The 22,105-nt window shown below is 42.5% G+C and overlaps 1 protein-coding gene across 2 annotated transcripts in view; it reads left to right on the top strand.

Annotated features, from left to right (window-relative positions):
- Positions 1–22,105, top strand: part of ric8b (RIC8 guanine nucleotide exchange factor B) — a 57,001-nt gene that overhangs the window by 22,811 nt on the left and 12,085 nt on the right. For both annotated transcript variants that reach the window (XM_041216160.1, XM_041216159.1), the window contains exons 5-9: positions 6,079–6,229; positions 8,807–8,902; positions 10,911–11,055; positions 12,305–12,449; positions 13,013–13,132. In XM_041216160.1, the coding sequence (XP_041072094.1) occupies positions 6,079–6,229; positions 8,807–8,902; positions 10,911–11,055; positions 12,305–12,449; positions 13,013–13,132 (657 nt within the window). The remainder of the gene's footprint in view (positions 1–6,078; positions 6,230–8,806; positions 8,903–10,910; positions 11,056–12,304; positions 12,450–13,012; positions 13,133–22,105) is intronic.

Here is a 22,105-nt window from a genome sequence, read left to right as displayed (position 1 = left end):
TAGATTAGACTTCCAGTCTTTGCATGCGATAATACAGGACCCCTCATTATCAGCCCTGCGGCCACTGGAGGTTGGAATAAAAGTGCAGAATGCGTGATATGTACTGTACAAAACCAAATTCCAGAAAAGCTATTTCCTGCAATATGCCATCTACTTTCACCACCAAATAAGGAGAATCCAGTCACAATCTGGCTCCATTCACTAGTGTTTAAACTGGCATTTATATCAACAGCTTGCCAGCTGGCTGGGCAGCCACCCAGTAATGCTGCTCCTTCAATTTGGCAAGAACTCAGTACCAGAGCACATGCATGTTCACAAAATATAAGAGGTAAGTCTTAACAGTACCGCACACTAAGCACGTGCACTACTTGGACCCTTGCCAATCCTCCATTAAGTTCTCTCTAATCCTCTGCTCTTGGGAATTCAATAAAACCTCTGGACCTTTTGTTATCCTTCACATAATCCTCAAGTGTACCTCCAAACATATCCCTGTGCCATCACTTCAATAACTCATTCTGTCCATCTTTCCTTCTCTTTGGAAATGTAGATATGTTCACTCTAACCTGGAGAAAGACCATCTGCTTCCAGCCTCCCAACTATTGCCGCATGGAAACGCAGAAATATTCATGTAGGAGCTTTCACTGAGTTTTGTAATATTCTGGAAGCTGCTGTTCACCTCCGATTATTCATCAGATATTGCCCTGATCCATGATTGCCAGTATGACCTTTGATACGAGGCTTGCACTGGTGCTCTTTAATAAACACCTCTGGAACCTGCTGATAAATCATCTGTTCTTGCCTTGGCGAGCCTCGCATCTTGAACTTCGAAACAAATTAACACCTTTTTTATTTATTCATGGGAGGTGGGCATTGCTGGCTAGGCCAGCATTTATTGCCCATCCCTAATTGCCCTTGAGAAGGTGCTGGTGATCTGCCTTCTTGAACTGCTGCAGTTCATGTGGTGTAGGTACACCCGCCGTGCTGTTATAGTTGGAGTTCCAGGATTTTAACTCGGCAACAGTGAAGGTATGGTGATACATTCCAATTCAGAGTGGTGAGTGGTTTGGAGGGGAACTTCCAGGTGGTGGTGTTCCCATGTGTCTACTGTCCTTGTCCTTGTAGGTGGTAGCAGTCATGGGTTTTGAAGGTGCTGTCAAAGGAGCCTTGGTGAGTTGCTGCAGTGAATCTTGAAGATGGTACACGCTGCTGCCTCTGTGTGTTGGTGGTGGAGGCAGTGAATCTTCATGGATGGGGTGCCAATCAAGTGGGCTGCTTTGTCCTGGATGGTGGCGAGCTTCTTGAGTGTTGTGGGAGCTGCATTCATCCAGCCAAATGGAGAGTATTCCATCACACTCCTAACTTGTGCCTTAAAGATGGTGGACAGGCTTTGGGGATTTAGCATTCCTAACCTCTGACCTGCTCTTGTAGCCACAGTATTTATATGGTTAGTCCAGTTCAATTTCTGGTCAATGGTAACCTCCCCCAGAATGCTGATAGTGGGGAATTCAGCGATAATGCCATTGGATGTCAAGGGTTGATGGTTGGACTCTCTCTTGTTGGAGATGATCATTGCCTGGTACTTGTGTGATGTAAAAGTTACTTGCCACTTGTCAGCCCAAGTCTGAATGTTGTCCTGATCTTGCTGCATTTGGGCATGGACTGCTTCAGTATCTGAGGAGTTGCGAATGGTGCTGAACATTGTGCAATCATCAGCGAACATCCCTACCTTTGACCTTATGATGAAGCAGGTGCAGATGGCTGGGAGGAACACTTGCACAAATGTTACTTACACTTGTCAGCCCAAGCCTGGATATTGTCCGGGTCTTGCTGCATCTGGACATGGACTGCTTCAGTATCTGAGGAGTCTCGAATGGTACTCAAAATTGTGCAGTCATCAGCGAACATCCCTACCTCTGACCTTATGACGAAGGAAGGTCATTGATGAAGCAGCTGAAGATGGTTGGGCCTAGGACACTTACCCTGAAGAATTCCTGCAGTGATGTTCCAGAGCAGAGATGATTGATCTCCAACAACCACAACCATCTTCCTTTGTGCTAGGTATGACTTCAACCAGTGGAGGGTTTTCCCCCGATTCCCATTGACTCCAGTTTTTCTCGGCTCCTTGATGCCACACTTGGTCAAATGCTGCCTTGATGTCAAGGGCAGTGACTCTCACTTCGCCTCTGGAGTTCAGCTTTTTTGTCCATTTTTGAACCAAGGCTATAATGAGGTCAAGAGCTGAGTGACCTTGGCAGAACCCAAACTGAGCGTGTGTGAGCAGGTTATTGCTAAGCAAGCTAAGCTGGTTGATAGCACAGTTGTTGACCCTGTAAGGTCTTTCGTGCTGACTCTCTCATGCAGCAAGATCAAGGAACTGCATGTCCTACTCCTGCTCCCATTTCTTATTTCTTCCTCTCCTCGCTCTACCTTTATTGTAATGGCTGCCAGTCCTCTGACACTGTTTGTGTCATTGATTTCAGTGTTTCTTGGAGCTCAGTCCCCTTTCCCACAAATTGTTCCTTCATAAATTCCACTCCTCATCAACTCTTTCACATGAGCTTCCTTCACGTTGCACAATCTGTGCTCTCCCTTCAGTTCTGTCAATTACTGAGTTAATACATCGTTGTCTCACTGAAGACTGTGGAAAAGAAAATATCTTCAAAGAATTGAATGAAATAGGCTGTTCCTCTAGTTCCCTGTGCCTCTAACCAACAGATACCTCGTTATCCCTTGTGCAAATATTTTCCTCTGGATGCTTACGTGATTACAATAGTTGACTTAGGATACTTGGTGGCTCCCTCGTCTAGATATGGATGAGGCAGACAAAGATTGGCCACAGCCAACGTTCCCGCATCATCTGTGTCTGTTGATTTGTTGGAGACTTCCAATTACAGCCTAACACCGGTTCACCTTTGCTCGCCCAGTCAGAGCCCACTGCATGACCTGATGGGCTGTCCACGATGACACAAGGCAGGTGACATGACCAAACCAGCTGAGCTGTCTTTTGCAGACGATGGATGAAACTGGAGGTTGTTCTGAGTGTTTTCTACAATGGGTGTAAAATTCCACCGGTATACACCTGGAATCCTTTGGACACATCTGGCATTAAAGGCATCCGGCTTGCTGTCTTGGCAGGTTTTCAGGTTCCAAGTTTCGCAACCATATGGGAGAGTGGAGAGCACATCCACACTGTCGAGCCTAAGCTTTGTTTTCAACAGTTTGATTTTGCAATAGTCGGCATGAGTGTAAAACAGACTTTTGCTTTTCATGCTTTTTTTTTCCCCTTTTAGGAGCAGCCAGAGGAAATCTTATATTTTTGCCCTCCATTTATCAACATTCTTAACCTTCCTATTTTCTTTTCCTGGAAGCCTAAGTATGTTCAAGTGTTGAATTCTGCTCCCATATCTGGGGAGATTCCCAACACATTTCTGTCCTGCTCCTAAAGTTGATACAGCAGAACGCTGGCCGTCGATTGATTCCTCTGCATACTAAGCTTTCTCTTTTCTTTTACGACTGTCACCCTTTATCCTTTGAACTTTCCTGGCTCATTTCATTCAGTCTTTTGCACTGTCCTACACGCTATATCTGCATTGAAACCAGAAATAGCCTTGCCAGCTCAGGCTTTAATTCGTTGCCTGTCAGGACCATGGAAAGCTAAACGTAGTGGAATTTAACTCATACTTTTTGATGTACTTGGCATTATAAATCTTCTCAACTGCTGTGGCACTCTACATGGTGGGCATCCATTTTTTTAACATTTTAAAGTAGCTGTGGAATTGAATAATTATTTTTGAAAAAGGAGTATATGTTTGATTTTTATTTTAATAAAATTGCAATATAAATTGATTTAAGCAGGGAACATAAAGAATTGTTTTACTCTGTTGGACCTGAATTATGATTCCTGGGGGAATACAAAATTGGAGATTTAAGAAACTATTTTTAAATTTGTGCACTCACTTTTCTCTTCTAACCCAGCTCACTCGTTGTTTGATTTTGATTCCAGTTGTGAAGAATTGTGTGTTCCAGATTGTCTCACCACCTTCACAGGCTCTGGGAATAACAGAACAGTACATAAATAAATAAAGCAAATTGGGCCCTCTTTTAATTCAAAATGTACGAGACAGATTAAATGGTTCTCAATCTGTAATTAACTTGATTTAATCTGCAGAGGGCCTAGGAGAACTGCAAGTCAGAAGCTCCCTCTTTTGGAATGCTCGCAAGCTCTGAGCTGTTACTGTGTTGAATGTAGTTAGCTGATCTGTGTCAGCGTGCGCACATTGTAGACGGGTTATGAGAAGTGACTGGAAGTGCCGATAGCTTTATTCAGTGCTTTGGTCAGGAGGGGGCTGAGAGCTGAGGGGGTGAGTGTCATCCAAGGATGATTAATGGGCTCTGTAGGGTGCAATAAGGGCTAATATATGCTCAATACCAGTGTGCATTTCTACCTCCTAGGGGAAGAATGCTAATGGCTTTGTGTCGACCTATGTATGGTGGCAGACTTGGTGGAAGCTAAGGAATTTCATACTCTTTTCTGCAAATAAAACTGTCAGAGGAGTGACAGAGATCAGAAAGTCAGGCATCTATTACTGAAAAGAATAACTGAAACACAGTGATCCATAAAATTAAGTTTAAAGGTGTTGGAGAAGCTCCTTTGCATATTACTGCATGAAAGGGGACCTCACAGTAGAAAAGAGTGAAATATGCACACTCAGGAACTGCAAGGAGGCAGACTCTGGATCAGACACCTCAACCTCTGCTAGTTTAAAAGATCAGAAAATGAACAAAACATTTAGAAGATCAGACGAATTCCTTCCACAGGAGTTACTGGAGATAGCATTGGCTAAGAGCTGCGGAGAACTTGGGCCACATCGCACAGCTGTTTGTGAGAGCTGGGTCTAAGCTAAGAATCGGAGTAACAGTTCCTCATTTCTGATTGTGTATCTTCACCTGTAGCCCTAATGTTGGAACTTCTTGTCTTTTGAGAAAAGCGTACAGCAGGCTGTCTGCATTGTGCATTGTCCCAGTTGTGTTCATCAGCTTGTAAAGTCTATCATGTTAAACTGGACTAAAACCAAGTGATATTTAGGCATGCGATACAGTTGTGACTTGCTCCTAATTTTGCGTGGGGTGAATTTTGTAATAATCCTTTGTGATGCTATCAGATTTATAATACCTAGTGTTACTTGTGAACCATCCAAAGCACAATTTAGGTGCAAAGCACTTTGATGGGGGGATGGAATACAGACTTAGAGTGCAGGAGTCAGGTACGGAACACAATATAGATTCAGAGTGGGGTATTTTTTCTGCGTGATTGGGAATGCTTTGAGACAATGAAGATAATGATTGTGTGGACATTGGAGTTTTTTTTTACATAATCGCTCAAATTTCAGAATCACTGAGCTTCACACACCCTCGATATGTTGCCCTATAGCAAGTTGCAGATGCTAAACTAATGACATAAGAATCAAGTCCCTGCAGGTGTAAGTAGTTGTTCACTGCCCCGATCTTCCCAAAGGAACAGAATGTATACAAGCCTAAATTCAGAAGATGGCATCACCATGCTGAACACAGCTGTGAGAAACCACAATCCCAGTTAGTGGTGAAAGGAAGCAGATTTCTTTGTGCTGCTGATAGCATGCAGATACAAAGAGTTGTATCCATTTCGAGTGATTCATGCAGCTTTATCTGCCTGTTCTTTATAGTGGTGAGATTATGGCTGAGATTTTCCAGTCCATGCTTGCCAGCCTTGTCTTTCTCTCCAAGAGGAACATTTGGTTTGCACAGTTTGAGAAAGACTTGTGTTCACATCCAGTGAATGTAAGGATATTATACTGATGCAGATCAGACTACCATGGGTAGTCAGTGGACTGCAGAAAGGAACTACATTCATAATAACTCTCATTTCTGATTAACTTGAGAGTGCAGTAAATTGTGGATCAGTTTTCACGTTCTCGCTGGTAAAAGTGCACAGGCTGGATATGTGAATGGATTTTTTAAGTTTGTTCCCTCTTGCTGTGTTTTTAATTATTATGAAGTAAATCCAAGGGTAAACTCATGATTCTAATCTTCTTTCTTCAGCCACACAATCAATCTTTTAAGCAACATTCCAGTGTCAGCCATGGATCTCCTTTTCAGCCCCAACATCAAATGTGGAACAGTCGATTACAATGGGAAGAAGATGGATGCAGTTGAGATTTTGCTGTGTTTCATGGAAAAGAGAATAGACAGAGTAAGACAATGATCTGTTTTTTTTTAACAGCAGTATGCCAGTGGTGTTGAGAATAATGTTACACTTGTGCTGAGGGAGAGACTCACCTAGTTAGGCTAAGACGCATTGAGTGCCAATATCAGCTGGGAATCCGTTTTTTTTTTGTTGTTTTCAGCTTGTAAGTATTTTTCTTGGCCGGTATCACTAATTGGAGCAGATGTTTATTTGGGTTCAGTAAGGGATATAGGGTCAGTAGGACCAGTTGCTTTTATCTGTGTTTATTTTTTTTTTAAATCTATAAAAATCTTATGTCTGTGCATGATTCATATCAATTTTTTCCATTTATCCTCATTTATAATAAAAACTGTCTATCTAAATTTACCATGTTGTATTCACACTGCTATGTGTAAGTATAGTGCCACCAATGGCGGAAGTGCTTAATTACACTGTGACAAGTTTACATAGGAGGTTTTCAGTATTAATGACAACACAGTGTGAGAAATAAGAGCAGGAGTAGACCATATGACTCCTCAAGCTGCTCTGTCATTCAATATTACTTTTTAATTCATTCATGGATGTGACCATCACTGGCTAGCGTTTATTACCCATCCCTAATTGCCCTTGTTCAGAGGGCATTTTCAAGAGTCAACCACATTGCTGTGGATCTGGAGTCACATGTAGGCCAGGCCAGGTAAGGAAGGCAGATTTCCTTCCCTAATCCTTCCCAGTCGGTCATCATCAGACTTTTAATTCCAGATTTTTAATGGATTTAAATTTCACCACCTGCTGCCGTGATGGGATTCGAACCCCAGTCCATTACCCTGGGTCTCTGGAATACTAGTCCAGTGACACTGTAACTCTGCCACCGCCTCCCCTTAAATATGATCAATATGATCATGGATGATCTGTGTGAAGACATTTATCCTCATCTCAGCCTTAAATGATCAACTCCTTGTCCTAATGCTTTGTCCCCTGTGTCCGGCATTCTCCAGCCAGGGGAAATGACCTCTGTGTCCAGGGCATAGGAATTTATTTACGGGAAAGATATGAAAATAACAGATTGCATACTTTCCAGTGGTGACTAAATTACGTCTTGTGTGTCTCGGCTCGATTATCTCCTGGTCTGCATCTCCTGGTCTTACAACACTGCTTCACCTAGAGAAGAACTTTGTGTCTCTGAGATGATCAGAATTTCTCTGCCCATTTGCTGTTTAGTGCTGCTGGCCAAAATCAATTCTATCCCGGAGAGACAAGACCATGGAGGATCAACTAGTATTTCATTGTAAACATTACAACTTGCTTGGCAACCTTGACCTGCTAATGATAGGTTGGTGGTAATGTTACAAATGTTTGCGTTTGCTTTCTTAATATAAAACTGGTTCCATACGTTAAAGGTTAAAATTCAAGCACCTCACAGTACCTTTGTTATCACACGGCTGAGCAGACTTCTCAAAGTAAATGGAGCTCCAACCCGCTGACCGCAGTTGGGATGAACCTTTCCATGGGACTGCAGTTTTATTGGAACATTAGTCACCTGTAATTCTTGACTGTTTTTCAGTTGGTCTCCACAACGTACTGAGCCAATTCACCCTGTTGACCTAAAATAAAGACAGAAAATGCTGAAAACATTCCGCAGTTCACAGAATCTCGCAGAATCACAGTGCAGGAGAGACCCCTTGGCCCATCGAGTCACGTGAGAAACACCTGACCTACCTACCTAATCCCATTTACCAGCACTTAGCCCATATAGCCTTGAATGTTATGACGTGCCAAGTGCTCACCCAGGTATTTTTTAAAGGCTGTGAGGCAACCCGCCTCCACCACCTTCCCAGGCAGCGCATTCCAACTACCTGCCTGTTTCTCTTGGACTGCCTGGTGGTCACCCATTCCCTTCCTTCCTCAAGTCTCTTCATCTGTGGGCTATGGGAAAAGAGAAGAGTGTGGGACTAGCTGAATACCTCTTTCAAAGAGCGGGCAAAGACATGATGGGCCAAATGTGCTATAGGTTTCTGGATCAAGTTACTACTCCCCTAGTGCTATTTTCAGGTTATTTGCAGCAAGAAAGCATCTGAATAGAGTATAGAGTGAATTTTACACTGTATGTTGCATGTGAACTTGATCAAAATTTCCCATATGCTGCACGTTTACTGAAGATGATAAAAAAAGCTATAGACTCTGAAAGGTCACTAACCTGAAACCTTAACTCCGGTTCCCTGTCCACAGGTGCTGCTGGATCTGCTGAGGATTTCCGGCATTTTAATCAAAATGTACAAGTTGATTTTAATTAATTGTCTTGGACATTTTCGAATTAACACTTGCTGAATTTAAGTGACCAGCACCAACGTTTTTGAATTGTTGACTTTTTTTTTTTCTCGTCCCTTCTCTTAAACTTTTATACAAATTTTTATAATCCAGGGAAATATCGAAAGGTATGTGTTTCGGTGCTGAGGTCAAGAGAGATGAGAAAATAATCTGACCGTTTCCTGAATGTTGACTTAAACAGTAGGAGGAGTGAAGTGGACGTCTTATCCAACAATATTATTTTCCCACTGAGTTTTGATTTTTAATTTGATTATTTATACCTTTTATATTTGATAGGGGTCCAATTTAAAGGAAGGATTGACTCCAGTTTTAAGTGTCCTGACAGAAGGTTCCAGGAAGCACAGAGATATGAGGAAATATATCCGTTCACGGGTAAGGACTTGATAAGTTCAAAAGGAAAATAAGTTATTTGATTCTTTTCTTCCCCCCCAACCCACAGCGATATAAAAGAACAGAATTTGAATTAAGTATTGTAAAACGATCTAGCTGTCAACTGGCTAAACTTTAACCAGTCCCCGGTTATTGTTTGGAAAACTAGGAGGTGAAGATTCATATTAAAAACATAAAGAGCATTTCAAGCACACACACGTTTCCTCCTTTTCTTGTGCAGCCTCACATTCTACCTTCAATCTCCATGGGTTTCAAATTAATTAGTCATTTTCGTTGTGGGGCTTTGTCACAGAATTCCTGGAAGGCTAAATAAGCTACATCATACAAACTTTCACCGTCTGTTTCATTTGTGGCATCCTTAAAGTCAAGGAGGTTTACCAGGAGGGCATTCCCTGTCCTAACTCCATGCTGACTGTTGCTGATTCAGTGATTACTGTGCGGGTACTCCTCCTTGGTATTGTTTAGTACCTCTGTTCTAAATCCCTTGCAATTCATCTTGTATCTATGGCCTCTCATTCTTGACTTTTCAACTATAGTTTTTTTTTTCTAATTTCATTGACATAATCACAGAATTGTTGCAGCTCAGGCAGCCATTTGGCCCATCATGTCTATACTGGCTATCCTGAAAAAGCAATTTGCCCTGCCTAGTCTCCGTGACCTTGTGCATTCTTTCCTCTCAGATAACAATCCACTTTCCTTCTGAATGTCTCACATAGAAACGTAGTTCTTAGTTTTATGTTTAGTTTATGGTTAGATTAATTAGTTTAATATACCAAGTCTCTGAAGTGCTAGCTAAATGAATTCCCTTAACTGCTGGAAAAATTGTTTGGCAGACTTTTTCTTAAAAAAAAATCTTTATTGTTTGGGGTATTTCTTGCAATATATGTGATTTTAAAAGAAAGATATATGAAAAAATCTCCTGTCACACTTTAGTTAAAGTGGAGTTTTGTGACCAACAAATATTCCATCTTCACCTCACTCCCACTTCACTGAAACCCTTCTCCACATCATGGCCACCTCCAGGCTCGAGTTCTCCAACAGTCTCCTCACTGACTTCCTGAGATCCACCTTGCACATACTCCAGTCCATCCAGTACTTCCAACACCTAAACCCTGCCCCATATTAAGTCCCAATTGTTTGTCATCTGTAACCTCTCCTACTGCAGTAAATTCAATCTTCATTCCCCTTTGTAGATCATTTTGGGGTCTTGTCCCAATCATCTTGTATCAGTCAGTGTTCCCTGGATATTGACTCTTCTGCCAAGGGGAACAGTGTTTTTCTCTCTCTCTCTCTCTCTTTTGAACACCTCTATCCAATCTCCTCTCAGCTGCTCCAATCTATCCACATAACGGAAGTCCCTTCAAAGATTATAGCTGTAAAAGTAACCCAATTGCATGTCGTAGTGTTTCCGATCTAACTTTGAAATGTTCCCCTCATGAAAATAAAGCCAGTTTATAATAAAGTGCGACTATTAAATGGTTAACTGAGTTTGCTAACTATGAAATGAAAAAGCTCATTGATCAAGTAAAGACAGACGTTGGTGGCAAGGCAGAGAATAGGGAGCCTCCATATACCAGCTGCCGCACACCTCCTAATGGCCAATTACACAACAACAGAGGAGAATAATGTTACAGAGATGCAAAGATGATGGAACCTACAGGAAGTAAAAATTAAGCATGAGTTTGTTAGTATTTTAAGGTTTGCAATACTCAAAGCACAATCGGGAACCCAATTACTTACGTGAGATGTGTTTTTGTGACATTTGAGATGTGATGAGGTGTTGGTATAAGTGCAAATTCATTTTTAAAGTTTACTTCTCAGTTATATTCAAAGTCTGGTGTGATTTAACTGTTTGACCTGCAGTTAAATTGATAATTGCCAGTGAGTGACCTACCATTAAATAAATATTACCCAGCGGGTTCAGACCATGCGTGTTGTATCATGATGTGTCAAAACTTTTTCTAAACTATTGCCATTTTTGCATTGGCAGGTCCTGCCTCCTTTAAAAGATGTAAAGAATCGTCCCGAAATTGGCACCACACTTAGAAATAAGCTGGTACGTCTCATGACCCACATCGACACTGGGGTGAAACACACTGCAGCAGAATTCCTGTTTGTGCTGTGCAAAGAGAGTGGTGAGCATTGGTGTAACTTCATCTCCTATATTCCACTCCTTTATTGTGGTTAATGGAAGAGGCCCACACATTTAGGTTCTGATCAACATGATGTTGATTAGTGACATGTTTGATGCTAATTGGATTAAAGTGTGATGGGAGAGCAAAATCTGGTCACTATCGATCTCTTAATGTAATAAAAATCTGTGTGTACTTCCTGTCAACTGCTTTCAGTGAGAACTTCCTATGTAAACTTGTCATGCTGTAATCAACCCTCCCACCAACGGTGGTGCTATAGGGCCTTAGCCTTACATGAAATCATAGAATCATACAGCACATTTGACCTTACAAATTCAAAATGAGGTTCCTTTCAATTTAGTTCCTTTGCAGACACAGTTGTAGGGTTTACAGGCTGGTTAGATCTTACATGCCTCTAACTCTCACACAAGTTCCTCACTGTTTATACCTAGCTTTCCCTTTGAATGTAAATTTCCCATTGTATTACTTGATATTTTAAAATGTTACCTCGCCTAACAATAAACCTTTCATTCTACCAATTTTATTAGTAATATAAACACATTGCTTGGTGTCTCCCAGCTAGGTGCAAGATTTTATTCCCTTTTGAATGGTTTATTCAGCAAATGCAAATTGCTCTTTATCTTTCACTCCTTACTTTTATCTAATTAACATCTCAAACTACCATACATCAAAGCACCCAGACGAGCTGTCTTTAATCCGATTCCTTCTCTGTCTCACTCACTCTCTCACTCACTCACTTACCTACACTCCCCATTTAAAAATAATTTCCAATAACATTATACACATTAATATCTCTTCATGACACCGAGTTTTGAGGAAAGATTTTTAAAGCAGCATCTGGAGTGCATTGCCTGAAAAGATGTGGAATAGTAACTTTCAAGAGGAAACTGGATTAATTCTTGAAAATTGTGGGGCTATGAGCACTGAGCAGAAGAGTGGGACAAATTTGATAGCTCTTTCTAAGAGGCCTGACGGGCTGAATGGCATCCTTCTGTGCTGGATGATTCTGTGATCAGATAAATTCTTAGTTACTAACGATATCCAAAGTACATTAACGCTCCGTTTCAGATATTTTGCTAAGGTCTACCAGTGAAACGTAGCAGCAGCTCAAAAACTTAAAACAACGTTTCCCTCTTAATCCTAAACTGTGCTAATTGATTTTCAGCATCTACTTGGAAAATGCATCTGCAGGGAGGGATGTAACTTACTGATGAATGTTTCTTTCTTCCAGTTGATTGCTTGTTAAAGTACACTGGCTACGGTAATGCTGCGGGGTTACTTGCTGCCCACGGGCTGCTGGCTGGAGGAAGGGGTGACGGGCAGTATTCTGAAGATGAGGACACGGACACTGAAGAGTACAAAAGTGTCAAATCTTTGTAAGTATCTTCTCAAACTATTTTGGTGGTTTGAGAACGCAAGTGTGTAAAGAGTATTTAAAAGTTCCATCATTCCACACAAAGAGGAATGGTGGCTAGCAAACTCAGCAGAGGGTGGGTGAAAGTATCTTTTAAATTTAGGCAAGGGGTGTTGAATGTATGGGATGGGCTGCCAAGAGAGGCAGAAGGACTGTGAGCTGGGTGAGTATTTGGAGAGGGATCTAATGGGAGCGATAATGTGGGATGTGACAACTTCTAGACTCTGGTACTGGCTATGGCCTTGTATATTCCCAAGCTGCTGTGTTCTACGTTCCTGATACTTGAGTGGAAAAAAATCTTCCAATCCTAGTTGCGAAAGTAATCTCATTTCCATGATGGGGATTGAGCAATAGATTGTTTCGGACTTCAGTTAAACCTCCAGTTGCCCTATGAGGAGAGAAGACAGGGAGCTGGGATTATTCTAGCTATCATTTTAAGAAAACTTACTCTCCTGTTATACTTCGAACCAAGCATGTGTAATGCTGGCTGCTAACTCCTGATTCTGTGCGTCGTTTGATTTGCAGCATTAATCCCATCACTGGTCACGTTGAAGATCCGATGCCCAATCCAATGGACGGAATGACCGAGGAACAGAAAGAGTATGAAGCAATGAAACTCGTCAATATGTTTGACAAGCTGTCCAGGTATTCCTGTCATTGCTACTTATAACAAGACAGTAAAATTGTTAATGGATGAGTGGTTTGGTCAAGAAATAATTCCTCACTTTCCAGTATTCAGGCATGTTTGTCAGGCTTTATGTTGCTGCTAAGATTTTGTCCTGTTTTATGTTCTCCTCTACCTTTTACATTCACAGTCTGTGTATACTGCTGCGTATTTGGCCTTTTTTCCTGAGATTACTAAGACTGGTATGATGTTATTAGTAAAGGCAGCAGGTTTTCCTTTAAATCCATGTTATTGTCTTTAGTGTCTTTTTCCCCCACTCGATACAAGTCCAGTCTGACTGTGGATGTGGGGAGGGGAGATTGAGCTGTGCTCTACAGGCAGTGAGGCTTTCCACTTGGCTTAATATGCGGCTTTCTGAGAACGCGTGTGAACCGATGATTATAAAATTGCCTTTGCCTCTACTGGGAGGGAGCATTCAAGGATCAGTGAATCTCGGAGATGCAGGGTCCCATCCTTGAGCAGGGGTAATGTATTGCAAGGGGCAAACTCTCCGCTGGTTGAAGTCATACCTAGCACAAAGGAAGGTGGATGTGGTTGTTGGAGGTCAGTCATCTCAGCTCCAGGACATCACAGCAGGAGTTCCTCAGGGTAGTGTCCTCAGCCCAACCATCTTCAGCTGCTTCATCAATGACCTTTCTTCCATCATAAGGTCAGAAATGGGGATGTTCACTGATGATTGTGCAATGTTCAGTACCATTTGTGACTCCTCAGATACTGAAGCAGTCCATGTCCATATGCAGCAAGAACTGGATGATATTCAGACTTGGACTGGTAATAGCAAGTAACATTCGTGCCACATAAGTGCCAGGCAATGACTCTCCAACAAGAGAGACTCCAGCCATCTCCCCTTGACATTCAATGGCATTATCATCGCTGAATCCCCCCACTATGAACTTCCTTGGGGTTACTAAGGACCAGAAACTGAACTGGATCAGCCATGTAAGAGAGCTGGTCTGAGGCTGGGAACTCTGCAGAGAGGAACTCACCTCCTGACTCCCAAAAGTCCGTCCACCATCTACAAGGCTCAAGTCAGGAGTGTGATTGAATAAACTCCACTTGCCTGGATGAGTGCAGCTCCAACAACACTCAAGCTTGACACTATCCAGGTCAGAGCAGCCTATTTGGCACTCCATCCACCACCTTCAACATCCACTCCCTCCACCACCGACACACAGTGGCAGCAGTGTGTACCATCTACAAGATGTACTGCAGCAACTCTCAAAGCTCCTTCAACAGTACCTTCCAAACCCGCAATCTCTACCACCTAGAAGGACAAGGGCAGAAGATGCATGGGAACACCACCACCTGCAAGTTCCCCTCCAAGTCACACGTCATCTTGACTTGGAAGTATATTAGGGCTACCACACAGTCACTGGGTCAAATTCCTGGAACTCCCTTCCAAACAGCACTGGGTATTCTTACGAGACTCGGACTGCAGCGGTTCAAGAAGGCAGGGAAATTGGGGGTGGGCAATCAGTGCTGGCCTAGCCAGCAACGCCCACACCCCATAGACGAATATCAAAGTCATAAAACTTGCATTTGTATAGCGCCATTAACACAGTAAAACATCTCAAGGCCTTTAATTATTTACGGAGCTCTGATTTCTCCATGTGGCCCTGTCAAGTTGGTGACAGAACACCAGCTACTCTGGAACAGAGCAGTGTTTTGTATAACACCAGCTACTCTGGAACAGAGCAGTGTTTTGTATAACACCAGCTACTCTGGAACAGAGCAGTGTTTTGTATAACACCAGCTACTCTGGAACAGAACAGTGTTTTGTATAACACCAGCTACTCTGGAACAGAGCAGTGTTTTGTATAACACCAGCTACTCTGGAACAGAGCAGGGTTTCACATAACATGCCATTGATCAAATGTTCAGGAAAGGTAAAATTAGAGTGATCAGCAGAGGAAAGGAAAGAAGATGGGGGGCTCGGAGCTTGTTCTTGGTGCTTCCTCAACCACTCGAGCAGTCAGAGTAACCAAAAAAGGGAGACAGCAACAGAGATGCAGGAAGGGGTTACATTTTGGTAGCACTTCTCACTTCTGTGTATCAAGTGTATTACTTTCTGAAAAGCAGGCGCTGTCCTGATGTAATTAGAGGAAAGTTATGAGAGACACGGAGGGCCAGAGAGAGAGAGAGAGAGGGAGGGCAAGAGTGACAGAGACCTGGGAAGGAACAGAATGACAGACATGAGAGAGCCAGCACAGGCTTGACAGGCCAGATGGCCTCCTCCTGGTGCTGTAACCATTCTATGAGACGGGAAGACAGGAGAGAGTGACTGATAGTGAGGAAGGACAACAGATGGATGGAGAGTGTGTCAGAGGCAATTATTTCTTCTAATCTTTTAAAAACACAATATTGAGATCGGTGGCAACCTGGACTGCAGTAATAAGTCAAGTGAATCCTGCACTCGTACTTGGAACACAAATAAAGAAATCAGCATATGGAGAAGGAAAATGGTCCAAATCGCATTATTTACAATCCATTTTGGGGACCTCACAAAGGCATCTGTGTCCAGAATACCCTGGAACAAGTCTGCTACCTTGGTGCCTGGTCACTGTGGTCTGGGTATGGGAAATCAAAGAGAGTCCAACTCCTTTCAGACAGTCCTTTTTGATGCAGCATTTTTAATGAGGTTTTAAATGTTGTGAGTACATTGGGTTTTGTATTCTCTTAGTTGTATCAAAACTACTTATGTATCATTTTCTATTGTTATCAGAGGTCAGTTTAAATTAGCAAGTTTAAATTAATAAATTAAATTGTCAAATCACTGGTTTAATAGGATAACAAATTAATTTGAGATTAGTTTGATATTGTTGTACGAATGCACACTGCTGGATAAACATTTGAAGTAGAAAGATGCAGGACTATGGAGAGTAGACTGGGCTTCGTTTTGAATTGCTCCAGCAAAGAGGCAGTATGCGTACAATGGGCCAAATAGCTTCCTGGTGGACTGTAAATTTCCAAGGTTCGTTACTGTAACTTCTGTTATTTGGTTTTTAAATTCTTATTCCAATTCCAGAATTTTCAAACTTACAAAAATAATCTATATAAAACTGCAAAAACTAAAAGTTTCATTTGACTAAATTTGGTTTCCAAGTACATTTGTAATTTGGCCCTTTTCATTCTGTCTGTTTAAGAAGAGTTCCACACTGTTTTTGCCCAATTCCATTGGGCTGGTACTGCATGTACAGCTTGGCTTAGACAGAGGTAATGGGTAGAAAATGGGCGAGACCCTGTCTTAAATATGAAAACAAGCTGTTAAGTAAGTGGAAAAATCTTGCGGGGAGACTAAAACTAGAGGCATAAGCTCTCCCTTCTAAAACTGAGATGAGAAGCAACCTTTTCTCTGAAAGGGTCGTTGGTGTGTGGAAACTCTCTTCCCCAGAAAGCAGTGGAGGCTGGGTCTTTGAATTTATTCAAGGCAGAGTTAGACAGATTTTTGTTAGGCAAGGAAGGCTATGGTGGGGTGCAGACAGGAAAGTGGAGCTGAGACCACAACCAGATAGTCCATGACCTTATTGAATGCTGGAGCAGGCTTGAAGGGCCAAATGGCCTACTCCTGTTCCTATGTTGCTTAAAAGTAAGCTAACTGAGAGCTTATTTGTGCGTTAAAACATTTAAGGATTTCTTTGCTGTTTTGCTACTTTTTAATGAGAGGTTGTCTAAATGGTTCCAAAGATTTACATTACCCTGTTAATTTAAAACAAACATTGCCAGTAAATGCACACATCAGTCAACATCTGTAAAATGACAGCTTAGTGTTTTGGGTGAGTTCCTTTCCGTCAGAAGTCAAGCAAATTTTCCTCTTTTCTATTAGTCAAATATTACCTCTCGACTCATTGATGTAGCAAATAGGATCAGGAGGAGCCCTTCGAGCCTGTTCTGTCTTTTAAATGAAACTGTTGCTGATCTTCAAGCTAATTCTATTACCTGCCTTTGCCCCCCTATCCCTTAATACCCTTGACTAACAAAAATCTTTCACAGTTTTAAAATTAATAATAATACATCTTCATAAAATGATTCCTTGCCAACCTATTCCAGAAGCCTGGAATCTGTGTAAATTAGCGTGGACCAATTAACTTGAGCCAGACATTAGACAGAAACTCGCACAAAGGTTAGAGCTGAGCAGATACAGCAGAACCTGTGCTACTGTCGACCACATTCATTAAAAGCACTGGTTTAATTAACAGATCATTCAGGCCGACAGTACAGCTTTGAGTTTCTCTTTCTTCAGAATGCATCTCACAGTTGATGCCTCATGAAAAGGTCGGAACTATTATGTGGCACTCAATTAGAGAAAGATGAACAAGTCCCTCCAACACTAACCAAAGCGTTTTACCCGGGGAGAGCGGGGTTTTGCTTTGTTAAATTGCCAAAGGTACGAATGGTGTAATTAATTCCAGGTATTGGTACTGACAGACACACAACAGACCAGAAAGATTGTCATACAAAAGGTCTGACTCACAGTCATAATCAGGCTAAATGGCAATGCGAAGATGTAACCTGCATCAGTGAAAGGGGCTCTCAGGAGACCTGAAGCTGCAAGCAGGAATGCAAGCACCCAGTCCTTAATTGAGACCTCCTTTCCACAAAGCCACTCGGAAGATGATGTTTTATTTATAGTGAATAATTAACAAAGTGAGCTGGAATGTGATGCTGGTAGCTGTGTCAGAGGCAGGGTGTAGGGTAAGGTGCATACTCTTATTTCTCAGGACGTTGGTGTCCTTTCTCCCTTCCTAGAGCTATGGTTTATACATCTTTGCTACTTAAAGCTGATGCATTCACATTCAGAATCTCATAAGGGCCTTTCTGATGGCTAACTGTCTCTGTACTGATCCAGTTTGCACACATTCCCAGAGATTGTGACAGTGATAATTCATGACTCCCTCTGTATCGAACTTTACATAATTACCAAGCTTCCCAGCATCGGATTTGGGGGGTACCCCAAAGATGCACTGGGGAATCCCTCTGGGAATTTCCCCGGCTAAGGGTTTGCGTGGCAATTGCCCAGAAGTGCACACTTCCTCTGGACAATTGTGCTGCGTTGGGAACCTTCTGGAAATGCAATATAACGGATGCTTCCGCCAGGGTCATACCAACAGTTAGTCAGAAAAAGTTGGAAGAATTAAAACCTTTTCTAACTTCTGAGTAACTATTGTAAAGACCCAGACCCGTTCCACGTGACTCCCCTGAGCACCCCCCCCCCCCCCCAACCAACCCCTGACCTTAGAAAAACTCCCGAACTTCGATTTCCCCCACTCCCCCAGACCTCCAACCAACCTCGGACCCTCCCCCACCCTCACGGACTTCCGAACGACCCCCACCGGACCACCCACAGACACCCCCATCCCTCCAAACCCTATCCACTTACCTTAGACATTTACCTTCCCCCCCAGCCTGTCAATTTCCCTGGCCCTTTAAACTCACCTGCTTTATGACAGCAAGTGCCGTAACAAAGGGAGATGTGGCCTCTTTGATTTCATTGGAGCTACACTTCGCTGGGGCCTTCGAGGAGTCTGTTGATGCAGGCCCCAAGCAGCTCCGAGGTGCCAGCGTAATTTTCAAGACCAGGTAAGTAGGTATTTATTTCTTCTAATTCCTGCAGGCCAGCACTTTCCGACGCTAAGTTACGGCCCAATAAAATTCTTAATCCAATCTCCAACAATAGCTTGCATTTATAGCACCTTTAATGGTGTAAAACATCCCAAGCCGCTTCACAGGAGCGTTATCAAATAAAATTTGACACTGAGACACATAAGGAGATATTAGCACAGGTGACCAAATGTTTGGTCAAAGGGATAACTTACAAGGAGGCCGTTAAAGTCGGAAGGAGAGGTGGGGAGTTTTAGGAAGGACAGTCTAGAGCTTAGGGTGCTGGTTGCAGAGTGATTAAAATTAAGGATCAGCGTAATTGGCAGACAATGTGTAGATCAGCAAGGACAGGGATGATGGGTGAGTGGGACTCAGTGCAAGCTAGGACACGGGCCGTGGAGTTTTAGATGACCTAAAGTTTATGAAGGGCAGTAAGTAGGAGGCTGGCCAGGGGTGTGTTGGAATAGTCAAGTCTAGAGGTAAGGAGAAAGGTATGGAAGGCCACCTGCTTTACATTTGTTGTTAAATATCCTGTTTGCTATTTAAGTTTTAAAATTAGTCTTACCAAGCAGCGACCTTGCAGTTTGAAAGCGATTGAGAGCAGCCTTTACGAGACCACGGGGCCTGAATGCTCAAACTCCTGGAAGTTGAGCTCAGTCAGACGACCAGAATGGAGAAGCCCAAAGACGGCCCTAAAAAAGCTGTCCTCTGGCCTCATCCACGCCACTGCGGCAAGCTGCAGACGAGGCTCCCAGACCTGACCTTAGCTGGCTGGTTAGGGCCTGGTCGGTATCAGATGGCTGAGAACCGCAGGTGATCTTGACAGATTTGGTGGGGTGTTGGTGCTGTGGATGGAGGGAGAGCTGATTGGGAGGAAGGTGAAGTTTTAAAATACAGACAACTTCTGCGGCCTCCAGTCACCACTTCAATGAACCAGGCTCAGCTGCTGTGAAGCCTGAAAAATCAGTTGAAGTAGGAACCACCTTCCAATATCCAGTTGAGGCCTATGCTCAGTTGGGAGTCCAGGTATACAAATCACTGAAAGCTAGCGCACAGGTACAAAAAGTAATCATAGAAAATCATAATGAGTGCGTGGAGTTGCATGGATTTATGAAAGGAAAATCGCGTTCACAGAATCACAGAATTGTTACAGTGCAGAAGGAGGCCATTTGGCCCATCGTGTCTGAACCAGCTCTGAGCAATTCACTTGGTGCCTTCCACCTGCTTTCTCCCCACAACCCTGCACATTGCTGCTTTTCAGATAAATCCAATTCCCTTTGGAATGCCTTGATTGATCCTGCCTCCACCACACTTTCAGGCAGTGCATTCCAGACCTTAACCAGTATCACATAATTTTAACAGCGTAGGAGGAGGCCTTTTGGCTCATCGTGTCTGCACCAACGCTACAAATGAGCATTATGACCTAGTGCCATTGCCCTGACTTTTCCCTGTATCCCTGCACATTGCTTCTATTCAAATAATCATCCAGTGCCTTCTTGTATGCCTCGATTGAACCTGCCTCCATCACACTTCCAGGAAGTGCATTCCAGACCCAAACCACTTAAAAGTTATTCCCCCCATCACACTTCTTTTGCAAATCACTCTCGTTCTTGATCCTTTTACGAGCAGGAACAGCTTCTCCCTATCTACTCTGTCCAGCCCCCTCATGATTTTGAACATCTCCATCACACCTCCTCTCAGCGTTCCTCTCCCCAAGGAGAGCAGTCCCAAACTCTCCAATCGACCCTCATAACTGAAGTTTTGTCATCGCTGGAACCAATCTTGTAAACCTCTTCTGCACTCTCTCCAACGTGTTCACATCCTTACTATAATGCGGCGCCCAGAACTGTACACAATACTCCAGTTGCAGTCTAATGAGTGTCTTATATAAATCCAGCATTACCTCCTTGCTCTTGTACTCTATGCCCCTATTAATAAAGCCCAGGCTACTATATGCTTTCTTAACTGTTCTGTCCACCTATTTATAGGCCCCCTAACAATAACCACACTATAGGATGGGGTATACAGGAAGAAATAATGGGGGCTTGTGAGAAAGGTATGGCGATAATCATGGGTGATTTTAATCTGTGTATAAATTGGACAAAACAGATTGAGTTCATAGTGATTCTGGGACAGTTTCTTAGAACAGTACTTTGTAGCATCAGCCTGAGAACAGGCTGTACTAGATCTGGTGATGTATAATGAGACAGGATTAATTAATGACCTCATAGTGAAGGTGCCCCTAGGTAGCAGTGATCATAACATGATTAAATTTCACATTCAGTTTGAGGGAGAGAGAAGTGGACCTAAGACTAGTGTTTGAAACATAAATAAGGGTAATTTTGAGGGCATGAAGACAGCTGGGAAAGTGAACTGGAAAATTAGCTTAAGCGTTAGGTCAGCACAGATGCAGTGGCAGACATTTAAGGATACATTTTCAGAATACTCAGAAAAGATGCATTCCAGTAGGAAAGATAGATTCTAAGGGAAGGAAGCATCATCCGTGGCGAACTAAGGAAGCTAAAGATGGTATCAAAATTAAAGATAAAGTGTTATAAAGAATTTACTGCAAAGATGAGTGGCAGGTCAGAAGGTTGGACAGAATATAATGAACAGCAAAGAACGGCTAAAGATATATAAGGAGGGAGAAATTGGGAGTACGAGAGAAAGCTAGTTAGAAATATGAAAACAGATAGTAAGAGTTTCTACAGGTATTTAAAAGGAAAAGAGTAAAGTGAGTGTTGGTGCCCTAGAGAAAGAGAGAGTCTGGGTATTAATAATGGAATATAAGGAAATGGCAGAAGAATTGAACAGATATTTTGTGTCTCTCATCACTGTAGAGGATACAAATAACATGCCAGAAATGATAGTGAATCAGGAGGTGAAAGGGAGGGTGGAACTTAAAACAATTACAATCACCGGGGAAAGGTGCTAAGAAAATTATTAGAACTAAAAGCTGACAAGTCCCAGGCTCTGATGGGCTTCATCCCAGGGTCTTAAAAGAAGTGGCTGATGAAATAGTAGATGAGTTGGTTTTAATTTTTCAAAATTCTTCAGATTCTGAAAAGGTCCCATCAGATTGGAGAATAATGAACACGATTCCTCAATTCAAGAAACGAGGGAGACAGAAAGGAGGAAACTGCAGGGCAGTTGGCTTAACATATGTCAAAGTAAAACTGCTGGAACCTGTTATTACGGAGGTAGCAGTGGGGCACTTTGAAAATCTCAATGCAATGAAGCAGAGTCAGCATGGTTTTTTGAAAGGGAAATGATGTTTGACTAATTTATTGGAGTATTTTGAGAAAGTAACAAGCAACGTGGATAAAGGAGAACCT

Source organism: Carcharodon carcharias, chromosome 21, assembly GCF_017639515.1.
Source record: "Carcharodon carcharias isolate sCarCar2 chromosome 21, sCarCar2.pri, whole genome shotgun sequence".
NCBI lineage: Eukaryota > Metazoa > Chordata > Chondrichthyes > Lamniformes > Lamnidae > Carcharodon > Carcharodon carcharias.
Note: the sequence above shows the minus strand (reverse complement) of the source record. Positions and strands in the feature narration are given on the sequence as shown.